The sequence below is a fragment of the Anas platyrhynchos genome, chromosome 13 (assembly GCF_047663525.1).
Source record: "Anas platyrhynchos isolate ZD024472 breed Pekin duck chromosome 13, IASCAAS_PekinDuck_T2T, whole genome shotgun sequence".
Taxonomy (NCBI): Eukaryota; Metazoa; Chordata; class Aves; order Anseriformes; family Anatidae; genus Anas; species Anas platyrhynchos.
The window spans coordinates 18579880-18607486 of record NC_092599.1 but is presented as its reverse complement, the minus strand read 5'-3'; the positions used below and the strand labels follow the sequence as shown (position 1 = coordinate 18607486).

At 42.3% G+C, this 27607-nt stretch overlaps 1 protein-coding gene across 19 annotated transcripts in view; it reads left to right on the top strand.

Moving 5' to 3' along the window:
• Nucleotides 1-27607, top strand: part of IQSEC1 (IQ motif and Sec7 domain ArfGEF 1) — a 342853-nt gene that overhangs the window by 248079 nt on the left and 67167 nt on the right. Inside the window, exon 1 of one of the 19 annotated variants that reach the window (XM_072044604.1) lies at nt 23594-23769. The exons of 16 other annotated variants lie outside the window; for them this stretch is intronic. In XM_072044604.1, the coding sequence (XP_071900705.1) occupies nt 23705-23769 (65 nt within the window). In that variant the 5' untranslated portion in view covers nt 23594-23704. Of the gene's footprint in view, nt 1-23593; nt 23770-27607 lie in introns of those variants that run through there. 2 more of the 19 variants (XM_027467608.3, XM_072044601.1) reach the window with 2 other exon arrangements.

Genomic DNA, 27607 nt, shown 5'->3' with positions numbered 1-27607 from the left:
GGGTCGCCTTGCCTGCTGGTACGTGTCAGAGTCCTGTTTTACTAAGGGCAGAGAAACTACCTTGTGCCTCTGCCCTGACAGCACAGAGCAAACGCTCCCTCTTATTGGTGACTTAAAAGAAATAAAGGTTTGTGGGCATGCACTGAAATGAAAATAGTCCAGAGATTTAATACCAAAGTACTCAGCACTTCCTGAGCATTGTGGCACCTTTGGTCTGGTTCTGATGGGTACTCTAATCTTCTAGAATACTTCCAGATAGAACTGGAAATTAATATTTTAATTGATCTATTCAGTTGTGCAGAAATAACTTGATGGTCTTTGTTCCCTAAATAAGAATAGAAAAAATTGTGACCCAAGCTGGTCACGCAGCAGTCCTGTTCAAAATGATTGTATCGCTGTAAAGGAAGAGCTTGCTTTCTTTAAATAGCCACCCTATTAGCTGAGCAATGGTGGAACTGCTCTGGAAGGCACTTCTGTGACATTAAATTATGTCTGTGCGGTATCTTAGTCCCTCCTCTGGATGTGACCTTCATCTGCCAAATTCTGACAAACCCAACTTAAGAAACGCTTCTATACCCCGAGTGAGATGAAGCTTGGCCCGCTGAGAGATTTCATCCAATGACTTGAGGAACCAGGCCTTTCTGATCCTGAAACAGAGAGCAGGTTTGCCCTCCCCAGATGGCTGGTGGGGCTATAGAGAGCACATCGGGAAGCAGCACGCCCGCAGCAGCGCAGCTTTTACATCTGGGTGCGTTTTTATGGCTTTGGGGCCAGAGAACTGTGTGAAATCCTCATGGACCAGAAAGCACAAAGGGTGTTTTCTGTTGAATAGATGCTTAAGTTGCACAAATATGTTTGTCTTTCAAATTGAAATACTTTCGTGATGTTCTTGTGAAGCACAGCCACTATCTAGCTAAACCATATGGGCTCTGAGGCGATCTCAGAGAGCGTGGTCAGCGAGAAGCAAAGACCTCCCCAAGGGAGGTGGAACTGCTAACAGTCGATAGAGACCTGATGTGATGTTTTACATGAGGGCAAATCATCTGACTTAATTTACTGAGCTGACTCCTACATTAAACAATTAATTTTAAAGCAGAGTTTACCCTCCACCCCCAAGTGGCATAGTTGCAGTATCAGCATGGAGGAGCCATCAGGCAGTTTCTCCTAAGTGTGATATAAATTTTAGCTCCTGATGTATGCTTTGCTACAGATGCTTGCCAAGACTCTTTCTATAAGAATTAAGAAGGGTTTCCTTAAGCAAAAATATCCATGTTGTTTGGCAGCCAGAGCACTGCACATTTCTGGACCTTTTAAATTAAGAGGAAGGGATTTGTGTTAAAATAACATATGCGTGTACTGCAATATGGAGTTCTTCTGAAGCAAGACTTTACAAAAGCAGGCTAGATCCCTTTCAGTAAGATTCCAGAAACTGTTTCCAAATATTGTAATATACTTAGAGGATGTGCAGTGTGTTTTCTTAATTACTGAAGGTCTTTTTCTTTCAATTTTTATCAGAAAAAGAGGAACATTTAACCAGAGTATGAGGAAGTAATTTTTCAATCTGCTTAAAATGTTCCAAACAAGTGCTTATTTTTGTTTCCCAAAGCAGGGTGGAGTGGTGAGTTTTGTGGCTGACGTCGCCATCACCGAGAGATATGACCTGTTAGCTGTATATTCTAGCGGTGATGTAATCCCCAATTTAATGTTCATTTTTTAGTTCAATGAATTTAGAACAGAATTCTCAGCACGTTTTTTTCTTGCAGTCTCAGCCCACATTCCTTATTAGCCTGTGCAAAATGTCTGCAGTGAAAATTCCCCCACGGGTAAGAGCAGTGCTGGCCTGGCCTGGCTGCATCTCTGAGCTTCTGACCCCCTCCCAGCCATTGTGGCGATGAATAGCAAATGTTTCATGCTTTTATTTTTCAGCATGGTGAAGTGCAAAAGCAAGACAGGGACTTTAAATTGGAACAATCAGATCTTTTGTAGGCCTTCAATACATAGTGTGCATATATGGACAGGCATTCAAGACAACACCCTCCATACCCACTGCGAGCTTAACCGTAGCTTTACTTCAGAGAAAACTGCTACTAACATTTGTGGCAGAGCCCTTTTTATTGCTAGCACTGTAAAAATTCTCCTCTGTACAGTTTACTTCAGCTGTGGCCAGCTGCTGACCCTAAACTGTCATTTGCAGTAGTGCTAAAATGCCACCTTACATGTTTTTCGTGGAGCAGGCTGGCATTTCCTGACAAGTGAATGTGCGGTTGCCTGATGTAATTGCTGTGAGGAGTAATAGAGAGTAGCTGTTCTGAGTGTCCAAGGAAATGCTGTACTCTGAAGGCTTACATATTTGGCTGACTTCTGGCAGCAGACTGTTGCTGTCAGCAGATCTGAGGAACGCCTCCGCCGCACGCTGTTGCTTGGCGAGGGCTGCGCGCGGCGGCCAGCTGACCCTGAGTAATCCTCGGGCCTGCGCTGAGCAAGCGGCTTGTAGGCCTCGTGCGTAACGAGCTCAGGGGGCTGCCTGCCTTGGAGGACTCCTGTAAAACACCTCCCAAAGCTGCACCAATAGCTTGGCATCACAGGCAGCAGCCTCTTTAGTCGGGTTAAATGAAGTGGTTTGCAAGCACTCACGTGCTAGAGTTCAAGGGGGCCACCATGGATTTAGTATGTATTTGTGTTTGCTTTGGACACCCAGCCACCAGGGCTCCACGTCATCCATATGAATCTAATTGTTCAGGTTATTGCTTCGAGGCAGAACACTGTCAGGTTTTTGTTCCCAGTTTTGCTCCTAAAATTACTGCAGAGTCTGTTGGGTGGAGATAAACTTCTGCAGCTGCTTCCCCATGAAGGAGCCCGATTTTTTCCAGCTCTGCAAACGTGGAGCAGCTCTCCCGTGCTGCCGAGGTACTGTCACTGCTGTTGAGAGGGAACTTTCATCCCCACAGTATGGGAATGAAATGGCCACGTTCTTAACAACTTGCTACCTTGGCTCATGACAGATGACTGAACTATTGCTCTTCTCCCCTCCTTGGGGTGTCACAACACAGAGCAGCTCAGCTAGAGGTAAAGAGGAGGCCAAAGAGGCTCTCCAAGCAGGTGTGTCATTCTTCTTTCCTTCATCATCAGTCAGTTCCCTCAGAGGTTTTTTGTTTGTTTGTTTCATGGAGGAGGGATGGGAGAATGGGACAAAGAACAGGAAAAAAAATGTGGTTTTATCCACATTGGCTCTTTTCTGAACAGGCTGACAGGTAGCAATGCATGCATCCAAAACCTTCTGATGCTTACTGAGCTGGTCTGTAATAACAGGGCTACCTCCTAGACAGACTATCACAAAGAAAGCTTGGTGTCACCCTGGGGACTGGGCAGCTCTCTTGTTTCTTCCAGAAAGCCGGGGAGGACAGAATTTGCCCAGTTCTTATTCCAGCCCATGTATCCACACCATGTATATACACCAGAGGTGAAGGCTTTCAGATGTATTTTTACAGCTTGTTTTGGAGGTAATGCAAGCAGATTGCCTTTATGAAACTGCTGTAGGAAGTGGGATATAACTGTTACTGTAAGAAACGTGCCCTGAAAATAAACACGACAGGAGTTACAACAGCCTTGTAGGCTACGGAAGAAGAGCAGCTGATACAGGTGAAGAAAACCTGTTGAGAGCTAGGAGCTACTTGTGTATATAAGCATAGGTTAAAACAGCACACATTAGCATAAGTACATTTCTAAAACCAGTCAGTTCCCTGTAGTGTGTAGCCTGGAACAGGAAGACACACGACACACACCTTGGCATCTTGGTTATCTTGTAAATTATTTATATCCCTCTGGTGTCACTCATAGGACATAACTGTGTACAGTGGGCATATTGTGTACAGCGGCATTTTGGGCACCTGCTTAAGTGAAACTTCAGACACAAATGTTTTTCCCTTGGAATTTGTTAAAGAAGACTTTTCAGCTGTTGTAAGGATATTATTTAACATGCTGCTCTCACATCACTGGTAGCATAATTAAAAAATACATCGTGTGCCGCCCTGCACTGCTGTCTTGTTTGCCTCACCCCTGGGGTCTGAGAGCAAGTACAGTCTGTGTAGCTAAAAACAAACAAACAGTGTGTATGTCTGCAAAATAGGATGTACACACAAAGAAAATCAGGGGCCTAAGATACTGTTTTTAAAAGGATCTTAATCAGTAAAGTGTTATTTATTCTTTAGAGATTTAAACAGAATTCCATGGGCAATTCAGGACCAGGAAGACTCCACATAGCTCCCACAGTTTCTAGACCCCAGAATAAACACTGTGGCATTTTGGGTTGTGATGCAACAGCTGGAGTACTGGACCACCAGATGTGTACTCAAAAAGGCTTCAAATTCTACAATAAAATAACACAAATAAATTCTACAGTGTTAAAATCCCCATCTCAATTCTTCTGTTTATGAAATAAAGTCTAACTACCTGTTGGAGACAACAGAACTGCAAGGCCTGAGGTTGTTTTGCAGTTATGATGGCACAGCAGCATGTAGTGAGAAGCAGGAGGCATAAGCTTTCACCCCCTGTAACTCTTGGCCAGTAACAAAGATGCATATTAAAACCGAACTACTGAGCTGCAACTGCTCAGTGTAGTGCTTGGGATTCCTGTTAGCTTCAGATCCCGGTTTGAGTAAGCAGTTAAGGCTTTTGGAAGCTAGTGTGGACCTGGCTGTGGAGGGTTTTTTTTCCACAGTGAAAGGCAATTAGCTATAAATCTTTCTTAGGAGTTTAATAGCACAATGTGCAGTTCATCTTGCATTTGCCTGCATGTTTATATCTGAGAATTAGGTTGTTATGTTGTTTACTGCTTTGGAAAATATCTTAAGAGAATTTGTTGATGAAGGTGCTATGATGCTATGATCATCTGTCAAATCCACAGGTATTTACCGCTGATGATGCAGGAGTCTGCCAAAGCTGAGAACGTTTGGTTCTTTATATGGAAGAATTTTCTTTAGTCCCGTCTCATATTAAATTCTTTCCTTTTTATGATGCCTGCCTCACAGTCTGCACAGACCCTTTCTTCTATACTGCATTCTTCTTTCCATGCTGTTATTTCTTATTTTAAGTGACAGATGCAAGGAAAAAAAAAAAAAAAGAAAAAAAAAAAACACAAAAACAACAAAAAAACCCACCTTGTTCTAGTTAGAATGAAGACATAAATAGACCTTTTAGGGTGATTACAGAGTACTTCAGGTATCCCTCCAATATTAGAAGTGTTCTTCATAAGTAGTTATGGGTTTAGTACTTTTATATGCCATACCCTTACACTTAGCTGTTTAACATGTTGACTTTGAATGACCACTAACCTGCTTATCTGCCTTACCTATATCTTTGTGAACAGAGGGATGGATGTTTCTCCCCCGGTCCGTCATTGCTCTGCTGATGCTGTTCTGCATTAGCCGGTAGCAGGATATCGCAGGACTGTGTTTTGTATGATGTATGCACATGGAAATTCTGTTTGTAAGTGACAGATTCCTTATTCCTATTAAGTTCAGGTCTTTGCCTGGATCTTAGAAGTGAAATGAAACTACTAATTTATTACTGTGAGTTAATTTTCTTAGTTTATTCTGTGTGAGACAGTCCTTCTCGGGTTCAAATTACTTAAGCTGCAGTGAGCATGGAGGCAAAACTGTTACAGCTTCTCCTGAATGGCTGGTGCAGCAGTTGTCTGCAGGAGTGCTCCGGGTAAGTTTTTGAGCTACTTAAAAAGCTGATCCTCAGGAGCTTTCTCATTTTCCATTCCATCTTTTCCCAGATGTTTTGGTGATCCTAGAAGTGGGAAATGAAATTATTCAGGCTATTTCTTCATCACCACCTCAGAAGAGAATTGTGGTCTTGGCCTTTATTGGCCTTGATGAAATAAGAGAGCTCAAGGTCCTAGTACAAGGATGAAAAAAAAAAAAAAAAAAAAAAAAAAAGTGCCATTGCAATGCTTTAGTCTCACCTGCTAGTCCAGCCAGGGAATCTCTAGAGTAGCAAGGTTATAAATATACGATAATGTTTTGGTTTATCTGTGAGAAATGTTCAACTATTGCAGCTATTCAAAACAAAAAAAGCAAAAAGAAAAAAAATAATAATCTAGACTTAGGTACTGTACCTGAGATTTTCAAAAGGAAAGCTGTGTATGTCAGCACTAGGCAAGTGATTTCAAGAGCACAAACAGGAGTTGGGCTTTCAGTGCCCTTTGGTGAACTGTGAGAAGCAGACAGTGCCAAGCTGCCTTTGAAATCTCCCCCTGAGTCCTGGAACTAGATTTTTAGTCCTTTTCCAGAAGCTCTGAACCCTGAATTAGTTTCTAAGGTGACTGTTCAACTATTAAAAAAAAAAAAAATGCAGCCTAATTTGGGATTTTAAATACATTTCTGAAGATCTTGGTCTATTGCCCATGACAAAGCAATGAATACCGTGACCTCTCATCCAGATCGTTTAGTGAAGGAGGTCCTTGATAAACTTTGTCTTTCATTGTTTAATCATGAAAAGTGCTTTATGAAGTCCAGCTCTAAGATCTTTAGCAGTGATATTGACAAACACTGCCAGGATCGAATTAATACAACTAATGCTATCATTCGTGTTTCCACCTTCTGGATTCCTACCAGTCACTACTAATACCAAACAGATATTTCAGACCTAAAAATCATATATTGAATTGAGACTAGGCAGAATAGCAGAAAAGCTTTTGGGTCTTCTCAAATCAATACTCGTTTGTCCTCTTAACGCTTTGTGCATATTTATTCTTTTAATATAATTTGACTTGCATGGATATGAAACTGTTATTCCCATTCCCTCAGAATTAAACATTTATAACTGCTAATGGTGTATTTTGCATTTTTAAATTTTATCTTGTTAATATTTATAAATTCTTGTACAAAATGCACTTGCATTTCAGGCATTAATGTAGATGTTATTTCCTTACAGAGTATCTTAATATAACAAATATAAAATCTGGGTTAGAACATGCAGTAAAAACCAATATATTAGCTTTTACCGTATATAGAATAAATAAAGTAACGTGACGTTTTTACTAAGCTACTTAAATTCATTCATTTCTTTCTATGGTTTAGAACCTGTGAAAGAAATGAAACAATTTGTCTGTATCCCATGTACTCAAACCTCTCCTCAGTTGAGATGCTCAGCTGTACCAGGTGTTTGATAACAGAACCACTTCAGTGTCAGTGGAACTGCAAGGTTTTATGCCAGTATTGGACATGGTTGAAAACATTTACTGTATTTTTTCATTCACTACTCTTTCTCCCCTCATTTTGTATGCTCTTTTGCTTCAGTAAGATGCATGCTGGTTTTGTTATTCATCTGTAAATCAAGAGCAGCTCTGAAACAAACTACATTGGAAAAGCGCGGATGAATAATACTGCTAATAATGATCTCTATGATATTTCATGCTCTAAAAATTCCCTGTTTAGATTATCCATATTTATATATTTGTACGTCAATACTTTCTTCACCTGAGAAGGGAAGTACCTAAAGGCGTTTAAAGATTTTGTTCAAGAAAGGCATTACACAAAGCTGCTGTGCTGTTTCTCCACGCTGCAGCAGGGTGATTTCAATGCAAATTTTTCTGTGAAAGAGAGGGTACCGCATTTCATCATTCTGACAGCAACCGTAAATTGCTCTCTTGCCAGGCAGGAGTAAGTTCTGGCAAGATGTATATGAAAGATTGGAGGAAAGACATTTTCCAAAGTAAGTCTTTATTGATAGACTTTTACTTTTCTACAACAGCACAGCTTAAGCAAAATGTATGGTTTGTCACCTGATCTTAAATTCTCCCATATGCACAACTGGCATTGTAATCAGAGATTAGCAGGAGGAGCCATTCAAAGGTGAACAGTGCCAAGCAGCTGACACCAGGAAAGCTCTGTGCACATTGACCTAAACGCTGTTTAGCATTGTCAAGTAAGATAGTACCCAGGCTATTTGGCTGAAGAATTTTAGTCTAAAATGCCAGATTGATATGAAGAGAAAGAAGTAGAGACATATAAATTTCTCTGCATTTGTTTCTGTTTTCAGCAAGTGAAACTAGTCAAGTTTTACCTCTTAAAGTGTTCTTGTAAGAGCTGGCTATAAATACTGAACTGAGCTATTTCAGTAGAGACTTAGTTCTCACTCTTGTCCCTAAGGTTATTCTGCTTCCTGTCAGCTACATGGTATTAGCATCCCACTTGAGGAATGGTGGCTTTGTGCTGCCTGGTTCAAACTGAAAGGCTGCTTGGATTCGTTATACACCAGCCTTTCTATACTACAAAACAAAAATGTAAATCCATTTTGAGTCATCTGTCAGAAATCATAAGCTTTATATATTTGAATATAATTTACTGGAAAATCCATATTATTTTGAGCATTTAAATAGAATGAGAAGACTAAGTGAAGAGGGCGTATTACCCAGCAAAATGTCACGATAGTTTTTGAGATTGATTGCTTTAGATTTGGGGCCCTTTTAGGAAAGGCCACCAAGAGCAGTATATGGATTTCAGGTTTGTACCTGGTGTGTTATGCTTTACCATAACAATACCTGCAACCAGGAGCATCTTCCCTCATTTGGGCCTGAGCTAGGCAGCGTGAAGCTGTAGTGATTGCTGATGGGCTCCAATGAAGCTGATGCCTTTGCTGTTGGTGAGGAGCTTGCATCTGGTTATGAATGTAAACAGCATTGGTTGAGGCCATGGAATATTAATATCACTTCAGGACTGTCTGCAGTAGCAAGATCAACTAACAGCCTCCTATTTTTTGAGCACAACAAAATCCAAACATGTTTGAATAACTGCAGCACTGACAGCATGGCTGGGGGAGTCTGGGTGACTTAAATCTGACAATCCCATGGAGGTCCAAAAACAGAAAATGGTGCAGAAAAAGCTGGCAAAGCATGTGCACAACTAACAGTGTATAATAAAATAAAATTCACAAATTCTCTTATTAAAGCAGCAAGAAAAAACTAATTTCAGCATCAAGCTTGTTTTTGTCTGGCCTCTTGATTAGACTGCCTGACCACACTTCCTAGAAATGAACCAAGATGATATGCTTTTTTTGTGCTTTTGCCTTTCCCCTGGAGGGGAACATTCTAATGGCTCTGGCAAATTGATTAAATTAGGTTTTGAATGATACAGACTTTGAACATTCACTGTATTTCCGGATGCTTCCTGTAGCAGAAACTAACTTGCTTTGGGCATTTGTCCCCCGCCTGGGAGTTTGCCAAACTCTTCACTGCTAGCAGATCTATTCAAAGCACTAACTCTGGGTACCAGGCATCCAGAAGGCCTTGCTAGCTAGAGTTTGTATCTGAATTCTGCAGCTTTTGCTTTCCCATGAAGTCAGGTCTCCTCTACTTCCTCCAGAAATACAGAGGGAATTGCCACCTGTAGAAGAGATGCTGCTCTGTGGGCCACAACTGTCATGCTCAGAAAAGTGTAAATGCAGCAATATATTCTCAAAAACAAAACTATTTGGGATTTTCTTTTTTTCTGAAAGCTTATTACCGCTTTTTACATTTATACTGCATACTGGTAGATGCAGTTATGTAATAGTTCCTGTGTAATGCATGCACGTGGGCACACCAAGTCCTCTGCATGCAGAGCTGGGTGTTGTAAGAGAAATTGGGCTTGGAGTAGGACTCGATGATCCTCATTGGGTGCCTTCCAACTCGGATATTCTATGAAATGTGTCCTGGACAGAGAGAACCTGACACACAGCTGCAATTAGTCTGAGTAAAGAAAGAATCCCTGAGATTTTTATGTGGTCGTTTGCTAGGTATAATAAAATCCATAACAGACCAAAAGTTACTTTTCTTTTAAAAATTTTATGTAAGGGCTTGAACTTCTTGTTAACAGTTTTAAAATAATTAACTCTTTGTTTTTAGAATGAAGTAACTGAAGAATGCATGTGCCATTCTAGTTCACTGCAGGACTACAATAGCATTATGTAAAGTCATGCAGAGCATATGCAGAAATCTTCACCAGATGTCTGCTCAAGAGTACATCTCTGACTTACAAGGAGAAAGTAATTTGTGAGCAGGCTGTTCAGCTTGTGCTTTGGTGGTGGAGGAAAAGAAGGAAATACTGAGCCTGGGTTGTGTATCACGCTTCACAGCACATAACATTTGCAAATTTGGGAGCAACAATGAGAGTCTTTTTTCTTATTAGCATGTATGTTCTGTGGCTGTAAACAGAAGTGAGACTTGTAGCATCATTACCATTTGGAAGAGAAATCTTATTTCTGATCATCCAGACAGAGCAGCAATGGCATTAAGTGCTGGGTTCTGCATGGAATGCTGTTGTGGTGAGTGCTTGTAATGCGCCTTTTATCTTAAGTATTTGGGGGTTCTTTGCTTTACGTATACTTGTTCGTATTAAAGGGAGGGTAAACCGAGATCTGTGAAATGGGCAGTATTTTGTCTGAGCTCTTAAGGTAATATCTTAGGCAAGTTCCAGCTGGTTGGCAGTGCAGCCTGAAGGGATCTTAAGTAGCAATGAACGTCACAGTGTGGAAGGCTTCCCCTTTCTTTAATGCCAGTGGCACTTGGTCCTTTCAGCTGTTGCAAGCTGCAACTTCCGTTCTGCAATCCTAACGCTATGAAGCACAGCAAGTGAGATGCACAAATAGCAGTGCATATCACCATTTGAATGCTTTCCTCAGACTTAAATACATTTTGTATATAAAACATCTCAATGCTGTATCAATGAAAGATGCTGGCAGCTTTGAGAAATGGCTACCCAAGAACCATTTGTTTCCCTTAAACTTAAATCTCTGATGAGGTTGGGGAGTCTTGGTGATTTCATCCCCTGGCTCAACATAATGTTAGCCAGGAGCTTGTGTCAAAATGAGCAATGTCATCTTCTCAGGTTTCTCTGTTTTGGGAAAGACTTTGCAGATGCCATTGGACACTTAAAATCAATTTCAGGGTAAAATCTGAGAGTTTTAGGTTGTCCCTCATACTCTTTCCACATCCTCACATTCTTCATTCTTCAGAATGCTTTTTTTTTTTTTTTTTTTTTTTCTCCTGTGGGTTTCAGAAAGAATCCACTTGAAATAGCTCCAGCTTGGATTGTTTGATTATTTCATTCCTTCTGGCTCACAGGAGAGGTCTTAAGACAACAGAAAAAAAAAAATTGATGCTTTTGAAGTCTTCACTGTTACTGAAAGCTAATTTGATCAACAACAACAACAAAAAAAAACAGCATACACCTTTGTGCTAAAGTATGAGTTGCTGAAAGTAACTTTCAGTCTTAATGGCCAGAATATGCTTGAAAGTAGACGTTTAATATGAAGTAAGTGTAAGGAAACACCACTAACTACATACTAGGATAGGCTCTGCTGACTTCATAGGCAAGTTCAATGCAAAATGAATGACCTCATTTATATCTGGCCCAGGGAAATACATTGTTATTTCCAATGTGAAGAAAGAGAATCATATAAATAACGCGCATCTTTTCTGATGGTTTAAAGTTAAAGATTTGTCATACATCTGAAAATTGTTATTTCTTGAAACTCATTGTGGTGGTTAACAAAAGACTGCTAAGTGATTTGGAAGAGAAAATATTGAAATGATTGTACAAGGAAGAGACTGATACAGTTTAGATGCATTAAAATACCTTTGCAATTATTTTTGAAAAGTTTCTCATAACTATTGACATAAAAACATGGATTTTGTTGTTAGTGAAGAAAAGTTATTAAAATAATACAGAGTAGCAAGATAAATTCTGATATTTTTTTTCTTTTCCTGTAGGAAGAAAAATGTCATTACTTTAACTCAAGTATGACTGAATTTCTAAAGATGATTTTAAACTGGTTGAGCAATGCTTCACATTTCGATTAGTTTGCAGTTCATACTTTAAACAAGAGATGGCATAATATCCAAGCTGGTAATGCAATCAAATAAATGCAAAAGGCTTCGCACCTGTCTTTTTTGAACTACATAATTCATTTTTCTTCTTTCTCTAGGAAGACAGAAGTCTGTTCCTAGGCTTAAGTACCATTTTTTTTAGTTGATAACTAAATAAATAAGCGCTTGTCCTCCGATTCTTTCATTCTTTTTGGTAGGGTGATAAACAGGAATAACTGCAGCGTTACGGATGTACAGAAATAACATGAGGTTACCAGACTACCCACAGGTAAAAGTGGCCACTTGCATTGTATTACACTTGTGTACTCCATCAGTTATTTAAAGAGCATGTCAGAAGTCAGACTGCCAGCTCAGTAGGCTGCTTTTATGTTGGACTTGAGGCCCAAAGCAGTAGTCTGCTCTTAGTGAACATACTGGGGTGTTTTGACAGTACTGAGTGTTATCAATGTCCCTTTGGGATCATAGAGGTGGATTTCAGAGGTGTGGTCACTGTACGTTGCTGCTAGGTGATGTGCTCAAACACTGCTGGAGAACCAGGAGTGGCTGCGAGGTTTTGCACAACGGCCACAGTGGGTGTTGTATCACCTGCTCGCAGGTTTCCACCAAGAGTAAACGTTGCAACATACGCAGTCACATACGTGTGTTGGGCTGAGGAGGAGGAATTGCAGAGTCCCTTCAAGTCCAGGGCATTCTTCATTGTTATTAATGAAGGTAGCTAACATTGATATAAACTATTCACTGAATAATCTTATGGCAAATGCCAAAAATCATCCATTTACAACAGCTTCCTCATTCTGTCTTTCATTGCTTCAGGGTTATGTTTATTTGCCAAGGTACTGCAGTTCCTAGCCTGGGCACATGCAGTAGAGGAAAAAAGGAGATTTTCCATACTTACAGTGGCAAAAATTGAATTTACATTGAAATGATGTCCTGTTTCTAACCTCTGGATTGTTTAGCAGCTTTTCCTGAGACACCTGGGGGTGGGTTTTTTATCATAAATCAACTGGCTGCATTTGATATTCTTTGTGTGTACCAACTGTTGACTCTACCATATAATTAATTAGCATAATCGATAACTGCACCGTGTAATTAATTAGTAAATTGCTTTTCATTTTCTTTTTGTCTGATTTAGATGAGACTTAATTTATTAAATATTTTCTGTGACAGAGCAAGAAGTCAATTAAAAGTTACAAGTGCCTTCAGGAATGGATTGTACTGTGGAGTACTCCCTTTGTCATGGGCAGCAAAAACCTGATTCCCTTTGCTGTGTTGCCTTTTGAAGGCAGTGATTTAAGATATGCTTTTGCTTACAGTATAGGTCTCTTAATACTTGTGGGGCAAGTGGCAGCAGGAGTTCTGCAGGAATGTTTCTCGAGACAGGAGGAGAGCTGCTAGCAGGGGAGGCTTCTGGTCAGCCAGCCCTGGCTGGCGTGTGCCATTCACGGAGCTGTGCTGCTGGTTTGTCTTGGGTAGTCGTTCTTTTGGGACTCTCTCTTTTATTTTTTTTTATTTTTTAAATTCAAAACAAGGATTGTAGTAAGTAGTAATTTGAGAAGATGAGCACTTAGCATCCTGATATCTCACTGCTACCTCTGCAGTCGGTGTGCAGCTGTGCCAAAGCACAGCCCTGTGCAAGGCAAACTTCAGGAGCTACGCGTGGCGAGAAGGAAACAAAACAGATCCTGCTCATCGGTGACTAAATGTGCATGTGCATTGTCATATGCAAATTGTTTCTTCTGCTGGTATTTTGCTAATCTTGCCTTGCAGAAGGTTCAGGCAAATCTGGTAGGAGCTTTTTAAACAGAGGCCTGTGTCCAGGGGCTGCTTTCTGTACATTGCTGGTGGTCTGAGGGCAGGGACACGTGGGGCTGCTCTCACTGTGGTATCCCACGGGGGCTGGCTGCACGGCAGCTGAGGGAGGAATGGCCTGGTACCTTCGAGAGGAGGAGTGGTTTGCACTGAAGGGTTTCAAAGAGGGATTTTCCTGGTCCCTGTGTTTTCTTAGCATACCAGTATAGGTCAGTGTTAGAAACAAGGTAGTTTGGAAGTATGTTTTCAGAAACATGTTTGGAGCTGTGTGTCTGTGATCTATACAGGCACGCTCAGCATGGCAAGCTAAAGGAGAGTATTTAAGGAGAAATCTGTGAGAGAACAGGATGGAACAAATATTTTACTCTCTTTATGATTGAATTTATCACTCTGTAGTAATACATAACCCGCCTCTAAATCCCTGATGCACTGCATGTAAAATCCAGCAGCATAATTGCAGTTTGGTATTTTCCGATCACTTCTTTTCTAGTCTTTAATAAGGCCTGGAAAGGTAATGCAACACTGTCCTGCTCTGACACACTGCGTCTTCGTTTCCAGGTCAGAAAGATGCATAGCAGGTGGATTTTTTGGTAGAGCTCAGGGCTGGAAGCTGCCCAGGGCAGCTGTTGGGGCTGCAAGCAAAAGCAGACGTCTCAACTCCATTGTGCAGCTCTGCTTTGCTCAGAGCTTGGGCAGAACAGGCACACGTGTGCTCAGGGCACTGGTGCCATGCCCACCTTCCTGTAGAAGTGACCGGAGTCACCCAGCCTTTTTTTTTTTTTTTTTTTTTTTTTCTCAGAGTTCACCCAAATCCCATAGGGAGGACAGCATAATGTCCTGTGCTACTCTCTGGCTCAGGTGCAGGAAACTGCAGAACAGAAGCACTCCTGTTGTAACATCATTTCTTAGGCTATTTATTCTGCATTAGTATGGAATGTCTCACTTTGGAGGTGTGTGTTTATTGGCTCCGCCTCTATTTTTGCTTATTTACATCTGGCTCAAAATAGCATTCGAAGTACAGCTGTAAAGGTTGCCATGGGAAGAGTCAATATTTGTTTGCACAATTTACGCTCGGCCTGAACGCTGCTTCCTCCACTCCCCTTCTTGCAGCTGTCCCGCAGAACAGTTTTTATGGCTACTCCATCGAGTTCAGCGACTTGAGTCAATTAGTGGAGGTTCGTACTTTGTTACCACACACAGTGGTATTGTCACTGCAACAGCTGTTTCCTAGGGTGTGTGTGTGTGTACATGTGTGTATATACATGTCTGTGTATATATTTATTTATTTATATATATATATATATAGGTAGGGTGACCTTAGTAGAGTAACTTATTTTGCTGTGCAAGCATTGTTAGTGAATGTGGGTTTTTTGTTTTGTTTTGTTTTTCCTTAGTGATCATCACCCTTTGCTGCATCCTAAATAAAACTGTAAACGTCAGACCTTCGGTGAGCTTTGTGTGAAGGGGCTCCATAGGGCCTGCACAGAGCAGTTTGCAGGATCAGGCTGTGAGCCTAAGAATGTGCAACTGCTGAGAAGTGGCATGTCTGTAAATATTTCTGCATTTTAATTTAGCCTTCTGAGTGACACAGTGCATTTCCATGGTGACACATTTAAAAGTAGGTACATACACTTCCTGAGTTAAAAAAAAAACAAAAAAAAATATGTGTATTACTCAGTGGTGCACTAATGCTGAAGCCTGGAAAATATTTTACTGAAATACTTTTAAATATAACATTAGGGGAGTAATAAGACCTTCCTCTTTAACCTTCTTCTTAATCAGTTGTTTAAATAAGCAGTCAGTAAAAAAAAAAACATTTTCTTTACATTAAAATTGGATTTTTGTTCAACTGCTATGTATACAAAACATGTTTTATATAGAGAACATAACTAATATATATTTATATCGTATACAATCTTATGTTTATATTGCATGCTTATATGTATATTAATATATAAAATGTTTATATATGTGTTCTCTGTATATAAATAATGCATCTATATGTGGGACATTTCAGTGATGCTTGTCATTGTAGATACTGTTTGAAGTTAGTGGTTGCTAGCAAAATAATCAACTGTAACACAATCTGAACTTCAAGTAGAAAAAACTCTGTATTTAGAGTGTTACTTACAGAAAGACAAGGCATGGAAAATATGTGCTTCTACATGGTGTGTGCTGTACACATGATTTCTCAATATAGCACATTATACTGAGTCAGATGTCATTAATGCTGGTATAGAAAGGCACTCTCATACGGAACATTTATTAACAACAAAATTAACAACATCCAGGTATTTACTTTTTAACACTGACTAGTACTTACTTTTGTAAACCTTCAGACAGTATTTCTGAGGTTTTCAACTCTTCTACTTTTTTTTTTTTTCAATGCAACACAATTCTGTGTTTCTCAGAATTAGAAAAAAAATCATAAAGCCATGTTAAAAGTGGTCCTGTATTTTTCTACTTCAGTGTAGGTACAAAATGCAATGGGCACGCACAAGTTCACTCGTCTTACTGAAATTGCAAATCATTCAGACAAACAAACAAAAAACCAACATTCAATTCTAAGCAAACAAAATTATGCTTTTCTTGGGGATTGAGAGCTTTTGAGATGATGTTGATGACGTGAAGCATAACTAAGCGTTGTTAATCTCGGCTGTCCAAATAAATGCTTTTCACAGAGAGCACATTATTGCTGCCATAAAATGAATGTGGAAAGAGCAGAAAGCTGCGGGGAACCTTCTTGTACTGTATATTTATAAAGGATATCTTGGTATCCACAAGGTGCTTTAAGGGCATTAATATGCTGTGTATTAGCTACCTGGATTGTAGGAATCATCTTGATGTTCTGGTTTTGTCCAGCCTCATTTAAAGACATTTCAATCAGTGACAAGTTTACTAACTCCTGCCTAGGCTGTGTATGGGGCTTGGTGTCACCCTGTGTCTGTGGGTTCTCTTACGGCCTTTTTTGCAGTGGTAGTTAGTAATACTAAAATGTCCCAGGTCATAATAATGTTTCCACTGTAGTCTCACTTGGTGATAATACCTGGAGGTAAGGAAAATAATGAAAGTTTGCACCTTATGTGGGTCTTATTGATACTAACAGCTACTCGATGTGCAACTGCCCTATACAAGTTGAAACATCCAAAATTCACCTGCAGGAAACAGCTTTGTTTTAAATGTGCTCATGTCCTGTAGTACACCCACACATGAAAATGTGGCTGCAAGGGGGTGAGGAAGGTGCAGAGGTGAGAACTGGAGCCCAAGGGGAGGCAAACCACTTCTTTCGGTGGTAGTGCTGGCTTAATCTGACCGTAAATGTGCACTGTTTCTCCAGTAAAGGAGAATTACTTTAGTCATTTACTATGACTAAATAACAGCCAGGAAACGGAGCACTTCAGCTGTCTCTCTGTGAGGTCTGTGGTGGTGGAGCACCAGTACATATTCCTTACATCCTGAGCTCCCCATCCCCGAGCCGCACAAACCCACCGCCTGCCAGCCTCTCTCAGCAGTGGCACCACACACAGAGCCAGCACAATCCTGGGGCTGTGACTTCGTGTTGCCGGAGCTCACCTTCCCGTCCCTGCACAGCTGTGGGAGCTCTGGATTCACCAGAGGACTTGGCACTTTGAGTGAGAAAAAGGAAGGAGCCTCTTGCACATGTTGTGTGGAGACAAAGGACTATTAGACGTGTAAGGGTGTCCACAGAGCTGTAAATTGCAGTCACCTTCTATTCGCAGTACAGAGTCCGGCCTTTATTGCCCCTAAGAATGCAGACCAAAGGTTTTCCTCTCCCTTTTACTGTGTTTTGATATACAATTCCTGGCAGTAATAGAGTGGCCTTCTTAGCTTACAGATGAATTTCCTTCCAGAGGGGCTTTCTGGCTCCTTGGCAGTCTGTACTTTCTTTGGGGGATTTCCAGGCATCTGCTATCCTTCTCTCCATGGATTTGTGTGAAGAAAGTGTCTTCTCTTGAAGACCGTCGCTCACTGTTGGTTCACTAGAGTGCAGCTTCTCCTCAGGTACAGCTCCACTGCTGGGTGAGTCATGGCAGCACCGAGGGCTGCTGCAGGTGTCTGGGTTAATTATTTTTTTGAAAGGGAGTTTGCGTGGAATTCCCACACAAAAATGTATCATTCCACATGCCTACAGATCTGTCAAAATAAATGTTTAAAAGCTTGATAGCATTATAATGAAATGTAATTATCTAATAACTGGTGATTCTTTCAGAACACCAGAAGCACGTCTTGCTGTGAGTAGCGCTAAGGGTAGCATAGGCAGAATGAGTGACATTGAAAGATCTTCTCAGAAGAAACATGATCGGTTCTTTGAAATTTCTAAAACCCTCTACTTAGATAAAAACTCTGCCTAATATTATTTCTTCCAATGTTGTGCATGTGGATATAATCAGTCACTGTTGTAGTGTACCTAATAATATCATTTACAATAGCTTTCCACAGAAGGGAGGGTTTGTAGGATCAGCTGCTGTCACAGAGGGACAAAATCAGGTCAGCCTGTTGACAGCAGAGAATTTTGAGTCAGGAATCCTGGCTTTGGACTAATGGTGTGACTGTGATCTAATCCTCTTTATGCTTTGCTTTTCTCATCTCTGAGATTTTGTATGTTTTACAGCTTGCTGTAGCTTACTGGGTTTTCCGGTTTGCGTGCTTCCCCACTGGATGCATTAGTGTATCTTAGTGTTTTGTAACAATTTTAACACTGCGTAAATTCCTTTTTTATTCCAAAATTATGACTCTTATTCAAATCTAACCGGGGCTAAAGACCCTGCAGACCCCAGACTTTCACCAGCAGGGTTTCTTTTGAGGGGTGAAAAACAAATCGTTTTCTCCCTCTCCAAAGCTAAGTATTGTGTTGTATGGAACAGGATAAAAAAGCTGAATATGTAGATCCATTTCATTTGTAGTTCTCCCAGGACTAAAAGGTGACAGTTATTCTAATTCTCTTCTGTTGTGCTTTATGCTTTTTGTGCTTCAATACTCCCCTCATTCACCTAGGGATAATACTATTTTATATTTTCTAAAGATGTGGCGTGGTTTTTTTGAGATGTGTAGTAGAAAAGTACAGTTTCCAGTCTACAGCCCCTTGAAGTCAGTGAAGATTTCCATTGCCTTAAATAGGCTTTGGGTCTGTTCTTAGGAGAGCAAAGTGACTACAAAGACTCATTGTTTTGCCTGCTCCATAGCAACCGACACCATAAAGCCTTTTCCCAGATGTGTTTATTTAAAGGCCTTTTAAGTTCAGTTAAAAAATGAAGTGAAGTTGCAGTTATTGTTTTAATGCTAATTTTTGTATATCAGCACTAAAATATAAATATAAGTAAGTGAACTAGGACACAGCCATAGGAAGTGAGGGGGCTTACATGAGAAAAGATGAAATCAATGTGTGGGATATAAAACTGGGATAAATACAGTAAAGTGTTAACTCTTAGAGAATTACTTGGCATATTTGGGAATTTCTATGCAATTCCAGGTCATGAGGGAAAATTACCACAGTATGCTGTGTTTATACAGTATGAGAATCAATTAATGTTTGTTGATAATTTTCATCATGCAATCATGCACCGTAAGTGAACACTGTGAAAAAACATTGTACTGTACATTCCCAGAACCAATATATCCCCATATTTTTTAAGGAACAGTTTGTTTTCCTTAAGAGTACAGGTAACTCTGGAGGGGTGGAGGGTAAGAAAAGCCAAGAACACATTGGAGGGTCTTGGTGGGGGGGATCTTTCTGTGTTAGCATATTTTTTTTCAAGTGATGAATCGGATTAGGATCCCCCAAAAGCCCACTGAGAAAGGAGTGAGGTAATTTGGCCTGCGTATGCATTTAAGTGTTTGAGACTCCATGGTTGTATTTATGCTCTGTAGTATACAGACAACCTGAGTTTCTTCCTCTTTTTTTTTTTTTTTTTTTTTTCTTCCTGGTAGCACTTTGCTTTTATTCAAACAAAATCCAAGATAAATACCCATTTCAGCCTTTTAGATCTTGGAAATAATGGTGTATTAAATGTGATTAAGATGGGAATTACCCTTAAGCAGGGTCATAATTACTGTAGATTTGGATGACATGTTATACAAATTGCTGTGTGCTCATAATTACAAATTGAGTTTGTTGCACTCTGGGGGTTTATAAACTTTATCTTAGCTATTAACACATTAAATAACCGTGATTTATGTAAATTGCTGGCTATACCAAAATTTCAGTGTTGTGCTTAATTTAAGGTTTAATTATGTTTCTGTGTTAGAAATAAAATGCAGTTAGCTTTAGCAAGGGAAATTGAATAGTCTAACGTTCACTACTGAGGTGTTAAATGCATTAATAATGGTAGCAAAACTGGGGCTGCCTTTGTGAGTTTGTCATTAGTATTTACTGGTCACACTGGCCAAAAAACAGGGTGAATGAACCAGTTGTCAATAGTAAGCCCTTCCTGAGGCCAGCCAGCCTGCTTGCTTCATAGTATTTACCTCTAAATTCTGGCCTGATCTAGCAAGTATCAGTTCGTAGTGCGAATCTGGATTTACTTCCTCTTACACAGATTTTCTAGTTCCTTAATTTCTTCTTAAGTCAGACAATTTTTTTTTTATTTTTTTTAAATGGAGCAAAGATAAGTTTGTGTTGTACTGCTGGTTGTGCTCCAACAATATGCTAGGAATAAGAATGCTAAGATATGAAAACTTGCTTTCCTGTCTCCTTATTCTGCTCTGCATAGCTGTACAGTGCCTTGGTAGCAGCTCTAATGCCAGCTAGATGGCAGCTGGGGAACAACAGCCTCTGTCAGTTGCATTGGTCCTGCCAAAGCTTCCTACAAAGTGCAGATAAGTGGTATAGACGTCAGCATGAGCTCTGCATTGCTAGATTCTCTACTGGCCCTCCTCCTCTAAAACATCACCTCTGTATGTTTGGCACACAGCAGAAGCGCCCCACCCCACCTATATATTCAGGATAGCAAAAATACATAGCTGTGTGCCACCAGGAAATTGTCCTAAAAGTCAAGCCTAGCTGTCTATAAAAAATCACAACCTGCCTGTTACCTGCTGGATGACGTGCTGTGGATTGTGATTCAGCAAAGATGGATTTCGGATGCTTAAACATAAACAAAAAATCCCTCGCAAAATAGTTGCATCGGGCTGCCTTACCTCTGAAACCACAGTGCCATCTGCATAGTGCATTAATAATTTATTTTTCTGTGTTTAATTTCTCTTGTTGGAATACATGTGAGATCTTGAATATGGAGATGATTTTGGCATTTAATCTCTGCTTCAGGTTGTAAGGACTCTCACTGAAAGCAAGAAGTAATTTAATGCAAACATTGCAGGAAATTTGGGGTTATTGAAATTGTGGGTGGGGGAAGCTATAACAATTATCCACGTAGTATTTGAAATGGGGTATGTTATGGTTGATTGGCTTCTTGCTTATCTAGCACCTTTGCATCAGTAGAAGGAGGATTCTGTCTGGAAGAGGTTGAGCAGAATCCTCAGAAAATTCCGTGACTGCTTTTGAGGTCAGAGTGTCTCAGCTTCCCTTTCCAGTATATATCCTCCTTCACAGCCTACGCTCAGGCTGGCTGCGTTGGGTTACTTCTCTGCAAACCAGTTTCCATTTAGCAGTTGGCTTGGGGACTGCTTATGTCTGCTTTGGATTTGTCTCTGTTTACAAGCAGAAACGAAGCTTGATGCAGGAGGGCGTTGAGTCAGGACGAGAAAGAAGCGGAATTGTTGCAGTGTCTGTCTACTCCAGAACGTCAGAGACCGCCTGGATAAGTATTAGATGTTGAAAGCAGGCGCTGCAGTGTAAATAGTCTCTGGTTATAGACTTGCAGGAACATTACTATCAAAACAGTTAGTATAGGTGTGCCCTTCCTTAAAATATTTGAGTTTCACTGAAAGCTGGTTAAAGCCGGGTTTATTGGAATCCATGCCTAATGCTTTCTTTAGGAAACTATGCAAAATGCACGTTCAATCCAAAGGTTTAACTACGTTTAAGTACGGTTGTTTTGATTCTTTTATCATCCAGACAGATGTGATCAGTTCTCATGGTATGTGATGTAAATAAGGGGTATGTTGTATACACAGGAGAAAGTACAGCTTAGCCTTTTAATCTGCTCTTTCATGTGCCTGATTTGTTGAGCTACATTTTTAGTTTCTGACTAAACTGTGTTTTCCCAAACTACAGAGATCAGGCAGTATTTGTGCTGGAATATTTTTGTTCCTAAAAAGTATAGTGCAAATTGCTCCCTCCCTACAAAAACTTCAGTAAATACTGTGCAAATGATTATGAATGAAGCTTTTAAAAGTAAACTCACCAACATCCCCTGCCCCTGTGCCTCTCCCCCTCTCAAAAAACAAAAACCACCACCAGCCCTGCAAGGATGGTTCTTGTTTTCCTAATGAGCTTCCGGTTCTCCAGTACTCTGGCATCTGAAGAAGACAAGGAGTGGCTGTGGTTAGCCTGCGCAGCTTACATAGACATGATGCTTATTTTGAAGATGGGAAACTTAATTTGGAAAGCAAGTTGTTTTGACGGTTCCATGAAATGTTTTCACAGGAAACCCAGAACTTAAAACTTGTCTTTCTTTCTTGTGTTATTACAGGATATTAATCACAGAGACCTTACTATTTTTTGAAACACTCATTTCTTTGTACCTGTGGGTAGCAGTATTTATCTACGGGCTTTCCGGTGCATTTTCAGCTGTTTCTTTTGACCTGAAAAACTAAAAATGCTTCAGGAGCAGTCTTTGTAAGTTTTGAAGAGCAAGTACTCTTCAAAATGATTTGTGGTGTAGATCAGCAGAGGAGCTCAGTGCTTTGAACGGGAGCAGGCAGCTGGTAGGTGGTGTTCCCTGGGAGCAACGAGCCCGGGAACTGGCTGGCTCCTCAGCCCAGAGCTGGAGTTAACCTTCCAGGTACACTGCAAACCCTCTCCTTTCCAGGCCTCAAGGGAGGAAGGCTTGGAAGGCATCACGAGGCATAAGCATTTTTGATAAAAACATGTAAAATATTATTATGTGAGATAAGTTTATACAATTTGTGTTCTCATTTTTGCAGAACTGTGGTTTCTACAGAAGAGGCGTGTTTAAATTAATATGCACTTTACAGTATTGTAGGAGATAAGATGGGTTTCATTTATGAATTACTGAGTTTAATTAACTCTGCTTAGACTTTATTTCTTGCAATACTTTAATTACTGCAGGGTGAATGTGCTCCAGAACAAAATAGGAGGGATTCTTGTTCATCTGTCAAATACAGTGATGATGAAATGTGTGTGTATAAATAATATATATAGTGTGTGCGTGATGGTAGTGAGGAGTTAGCGCCTGCCAGAACTTGCTTCCCCACTGAGCTGGGAGTTTTGGGAGGCAGTGGAAGTTTCCTTCCATCCCCACGTAGAAATGCTGAGGACATGATGCAGCAAAATCGAGACGCTTTCTGGGTCAGGATTCAGTGGAACGGCCACGGATAATAAGACCTGAAAATCTTTTTTTTTTTTTTTTTAATTATTCATTTTCATCGAAAAACCTGGTTCTGACAGATCTTCTTGCAATAAAGCAGCCTCCCCTCACAGAAGGCTGTTCTGTTGCCTCCGGCAGGCGCTGCGCAGGGTGGGTTCGCGTTTTGCCTTGTAACAGACCCTGCACCGCCCCCACGGCACGCAGAACAGAAAGTTTTACTGAGAGGAGACGGGAATCGGACGGGCACGGAGCGGAGACGCCGCTGGATGCCGGTGGTGCCGGGGGGACCCCGTTTCCTTGCCCCGTTTCCTTGCCCGCCGCCGTGAGGCGAGCGGCTGAGGCGGGAATCGCGCGCCCGCGGGCGCCCCGCGTTCCCCGGGAAACCGCCGCGTGCGCGCGGGCCGCCGTGCACGCGCACCCCCCACACGCACGCCCCCGCCGCCGCGCGCGCGGCCTCTGAGGGGAGCGGGCGGGGGCGGGGCGGGGCTGGGCGGCGGGGCGGCTATGGTGGCGCTGCCCGGCTCCCCGCCCGCCACTCCGGCCCGGCCCGGCCATGTGGTGCCTGCACTGCAGCTCCGAGAGGACCCAGTCGCTGCTGGAGCTGGAGCTTGACAGCTGGTGAGCCGCGGGGCTGGGGCTGGGGACGGCTGTCACACAAAGCGCTGCGCCCGCCCGACCGCCCGTCGCCGGGCCGGGCCCCGCCGGGGCCGCCTCAGGGGCTCGCTGCCCGCTGCCGGGGCTGCCACGGCCCGGCCCGGCCCGGCCCGGAGGGGGGGACCGGCTCCAAAGGCGTCCGGAGCCGGCGTCCCGCTGCAGTGGCGCAGGGGGAGCGGGCGGCGGGTCCCCGTGTGGCTGTGTGCGACCTGCCGGGGGCTGCGGGCCGCCACAGCCGGGCACCAGCGCTGTGCCTGTGGGGCTGGGGGGCACCGGGATGGCTCTGCTGGAAAGTGCGCTCAGAAAATAAATGCGGGTATCCCTGCCGAAACCAGGAGAGTTTATCCCCCCAAAATGCGTGATGTTCTGAGGTGACTGGCTGGTGGGAAAATATGCGATTTAAATAAAAGTGGGCACTCAGAAACTGCGTGAGTGCCTGTGTGGAAAACTATGAAAGGAAGAAGTGTCCAGATTCGGTACAACTGCGTGTGACTGCAGCAGGAAAATGGTTTTTGATAAGAAAAACGCTTTATAGTACAGTTTGCAGTCAGATGTTTGAGCTGGCTTTGTCCCTAAGGAACATAACAAAGTCTCGTTGGTAAGTTTCCTGTGCTGTGGGTGCTGTTTGCACAGAGGAGGTTACATTTGCATGGCTTGCTACACCGTAATTCATAAATGTTCCTGGAGTTACACCCTGCCGTAATCACACTGTTACGTTTTGCCATTCAGTGATGCTTCAGTCTTTTCTTCTCCATTTGCGCCTTGCTCTGCACTTCCTTTCAGTTAAACGTGATTATTCTGCCTGAGCTGTTAAAAGAAGAATCGCTGAGCACTGAGTTTGGATGGCTGCGTTTAACCATGTCTATCCTTGCAGCAGATACATCGAATTCTGCGTTTATATGAAGAGTCTCTACATTGTGCTTTGGGGAACTTAAGTCCTGCCAGATAAAATGACCTGTTTCTCATTTCGCTTCTCCTTTTGTACCAGATTTGTTTTGTTGTTGTGATCTCCTGTTCTAGCTGCTGAAATTGCAGCCACTGAAGGTACTGGTATGTGGTAGTCAGCTGTTTTTTTTCTGTCAGTTGAACAGGCAGCCCAGTCAGTGTCATGGCTGTGTGTGTAAATTCAGCGATCATCTTTTTTTTTTTTTTTTCCTATTTCTACTAATCTGAAACAATCAAAGATACTAAATATAATATCAGAGTTGGAATTAACCAGTGAAAGTTACAGCACTCAGTTGTGTCAACAGCTCATTGTTGTTTCTTTGCTCCTTCAGCAGCTTTCTGGAAACTCTGTTAACAATTTGCAATTCCAGTCCTTTGAATAATTTGTGCTTTTCAGATAAGGATGCCCAAGGAGTTCAGTTTTTCACCTGAGAAGTGCAAATGCCAAGTTGAGCAGTAACTGGTTTGCTGCTCTCCTTGCAGATCTGCATGGGGAGTTGCGGGGCACTGAGGCAGAGCAGCACCTGGGCCCTGCTCTGCTGGGCAGGGCGGGCGCTGGCAGGGGGATTGCACCTCGTGGGCGCTGGGAAGGGACCTCTTAGGCCAGGTGACCTTGTGCATTTTTTTTTTTTTTTCTCACCCTGTGACCATTGCATACTTGCAACATGCAAATTCTCTGAAGAAAATTACGTTTCTGTTTGTGTGGCTACAAAAGGTATTCCCCCGGGTATTTAGTCTTCACGAGAATAATCTTCCATCACCTCTGGGCTGGGATTGTTTTGCACTCTTGCGGATGTTTGGGTTGGCTGCTAGGACTTTGGGAGGAACAACAGCTTTGAAACGTAGTTTTTCTTTATATTGATCATTCTTTCTCCCAGATAGAAAGATGGCAATTCAAGTACCAAACTTTCTGAAGTGGAAGATCTCATCATTGTTTAGCAGCTTAGCACACTTGCTTAGTTACTCAAATTATGCTTACAAACTGCCTGTGCCTTGAACACCAGTAAGCAGTAGCTGAGGTACAGAGGCTGCCTCATAGTAGCCCGTCCCCTGTTGGTGGATGCGAGGTGTCATCCTGGACCAAAACCAGCATTGGCTCCAGTTGTGGAGTTGTGCTACCTGTATACCTGTAGGTATTTAGCCTTTCCTCACTTATTTCACTTCTGCTTCTTGACGTTGAACACCACTCATACTCGGGAGTCAGGTGGCTCGAGCAGACCCCTGGGACACAGGGTGCTAGAAGTGGGGGTGCTGCTTTGCTAGTGAAGCACATCCCTCTGCATGCTGTACAGGGTTCCACCTGAAATTCAAGACACTGTAGCCTTAACTTCGGTGCCTCAGCTGTGCGACTTCCAATGAGTAAAACTGGATTTAGCCTGATATCAGGGCAGCTCTGTTTTGGAAATATTAATGTCATAAAGCTGTCCTGGAAATTATCCACTAGATCTTCCTAGTCTCAAGACCCAGGCAATTGTACTTTGCTGTAAGCCCACACAGTTCCTGGTTTCTACCCCTTTTCTACCCCTGCCCATTCTCCTTGTATTCAAAAAAACTGTGAAGGACCACAACTGAAGGAGGAAAAAATCCAATTGGAGGCTGATCACTAGTGGCGTCCCCCAGGGCTCAGTACTGGGGCCAGTCCTCTTTAATATCTTCATCGATGATCTGGATGAGATCGAGTGCACTCTCAGTAGGTTTGCAGATGACACCAAGCTAGGTGTGTGTGTCGATCTTCTCGAGGGTAGGAAGGCTCTGCAGGAGGATCTGGATAGGCTGCACCGATGGGCTGAGGTCAACTGCATGAAGTTCAACAAGGCCAAGTGCCGGGTCCTGCACCTGGGGTGCAACAACCCCAAGCAGAGCTACAGGCTGGGAGATGAGTGGTTGGAAAGCTGCCAGGCAGAGAAGGACCTGGGAGTATTGGTTGATAGTCGGCTGAATATGAGCCAGCAGTGTGCTCAGGTGGCCAAGAAGGCCAACACCATCCTGGCTTGTATAAGAAGCAGTGTGGCCAGCAGGGCTAGGGAAGCGATCGTCCCCCTGTATTTGGCTCTGGTGAGGCTGCACCTCGAGTACTGTGTTCAGTTTTGGGCCCCTCACTACAAGAAGGACATCGAGGTGCTCAAAAGAGTCCAGAGAAGGGCGACAAAGCTGGTGAGGGGTCTGGAGAACAAGTCCTATGAGGAGCAGCTGAGGGAGCTGGGCTTGTTCAGCCTGGAGAAGAGGAGGCTCAGGGGCGACCTTATCGCTCTCTACAGATACCTTAAAGGAGGCTGTAGAGAGGTGGGGGTTGGTCTGTTCTCCCACGTGCCTGGTGACAGGACGAGGGAGAATGGGCTTAAGTTGCGCCAGGGGAGTTTTAGGTTGGATGTTAGGAAGAACTTCTTTACTGAGAGGGTTGTGAGGCATTGGAATGGGCTGCCCAGGGAAGTGGTGGAGTCACCATCCCTGGAGGTCTCTAAAAGACGTTTAGATGTAGAGCTTAGGGATATGGTTTAGTGGAGGGCTGGTTAGTGTTAGGTCAGAGGTTGGACTTGGTGATCTTGGAGGTCTCTTCCAGCCTAGACAATTCTGTGGTTCTGGCATATGGACTAGGTTGGCTGGGTTGTTGTGCCTCTTTGTTGCAAGGATTTCCCATCATTTATGAAGGATGCCTTTATAAGAGGGTGATTTTCTTCCTATTTCAGCATTTGTGTAGTTGGTTTTCCAAAAGAGTCAATGGGAATATTGTTATTAATTTCAAAGCCAAGCATATTTTAATCGCAGTAGCTGTCAATCAGTTATTGCTTTTTATGTTTATTTAATAACAGAGCTGCAGGAGATCTCAGAAGCTATATTCAGGATGGAGCCCTGATTA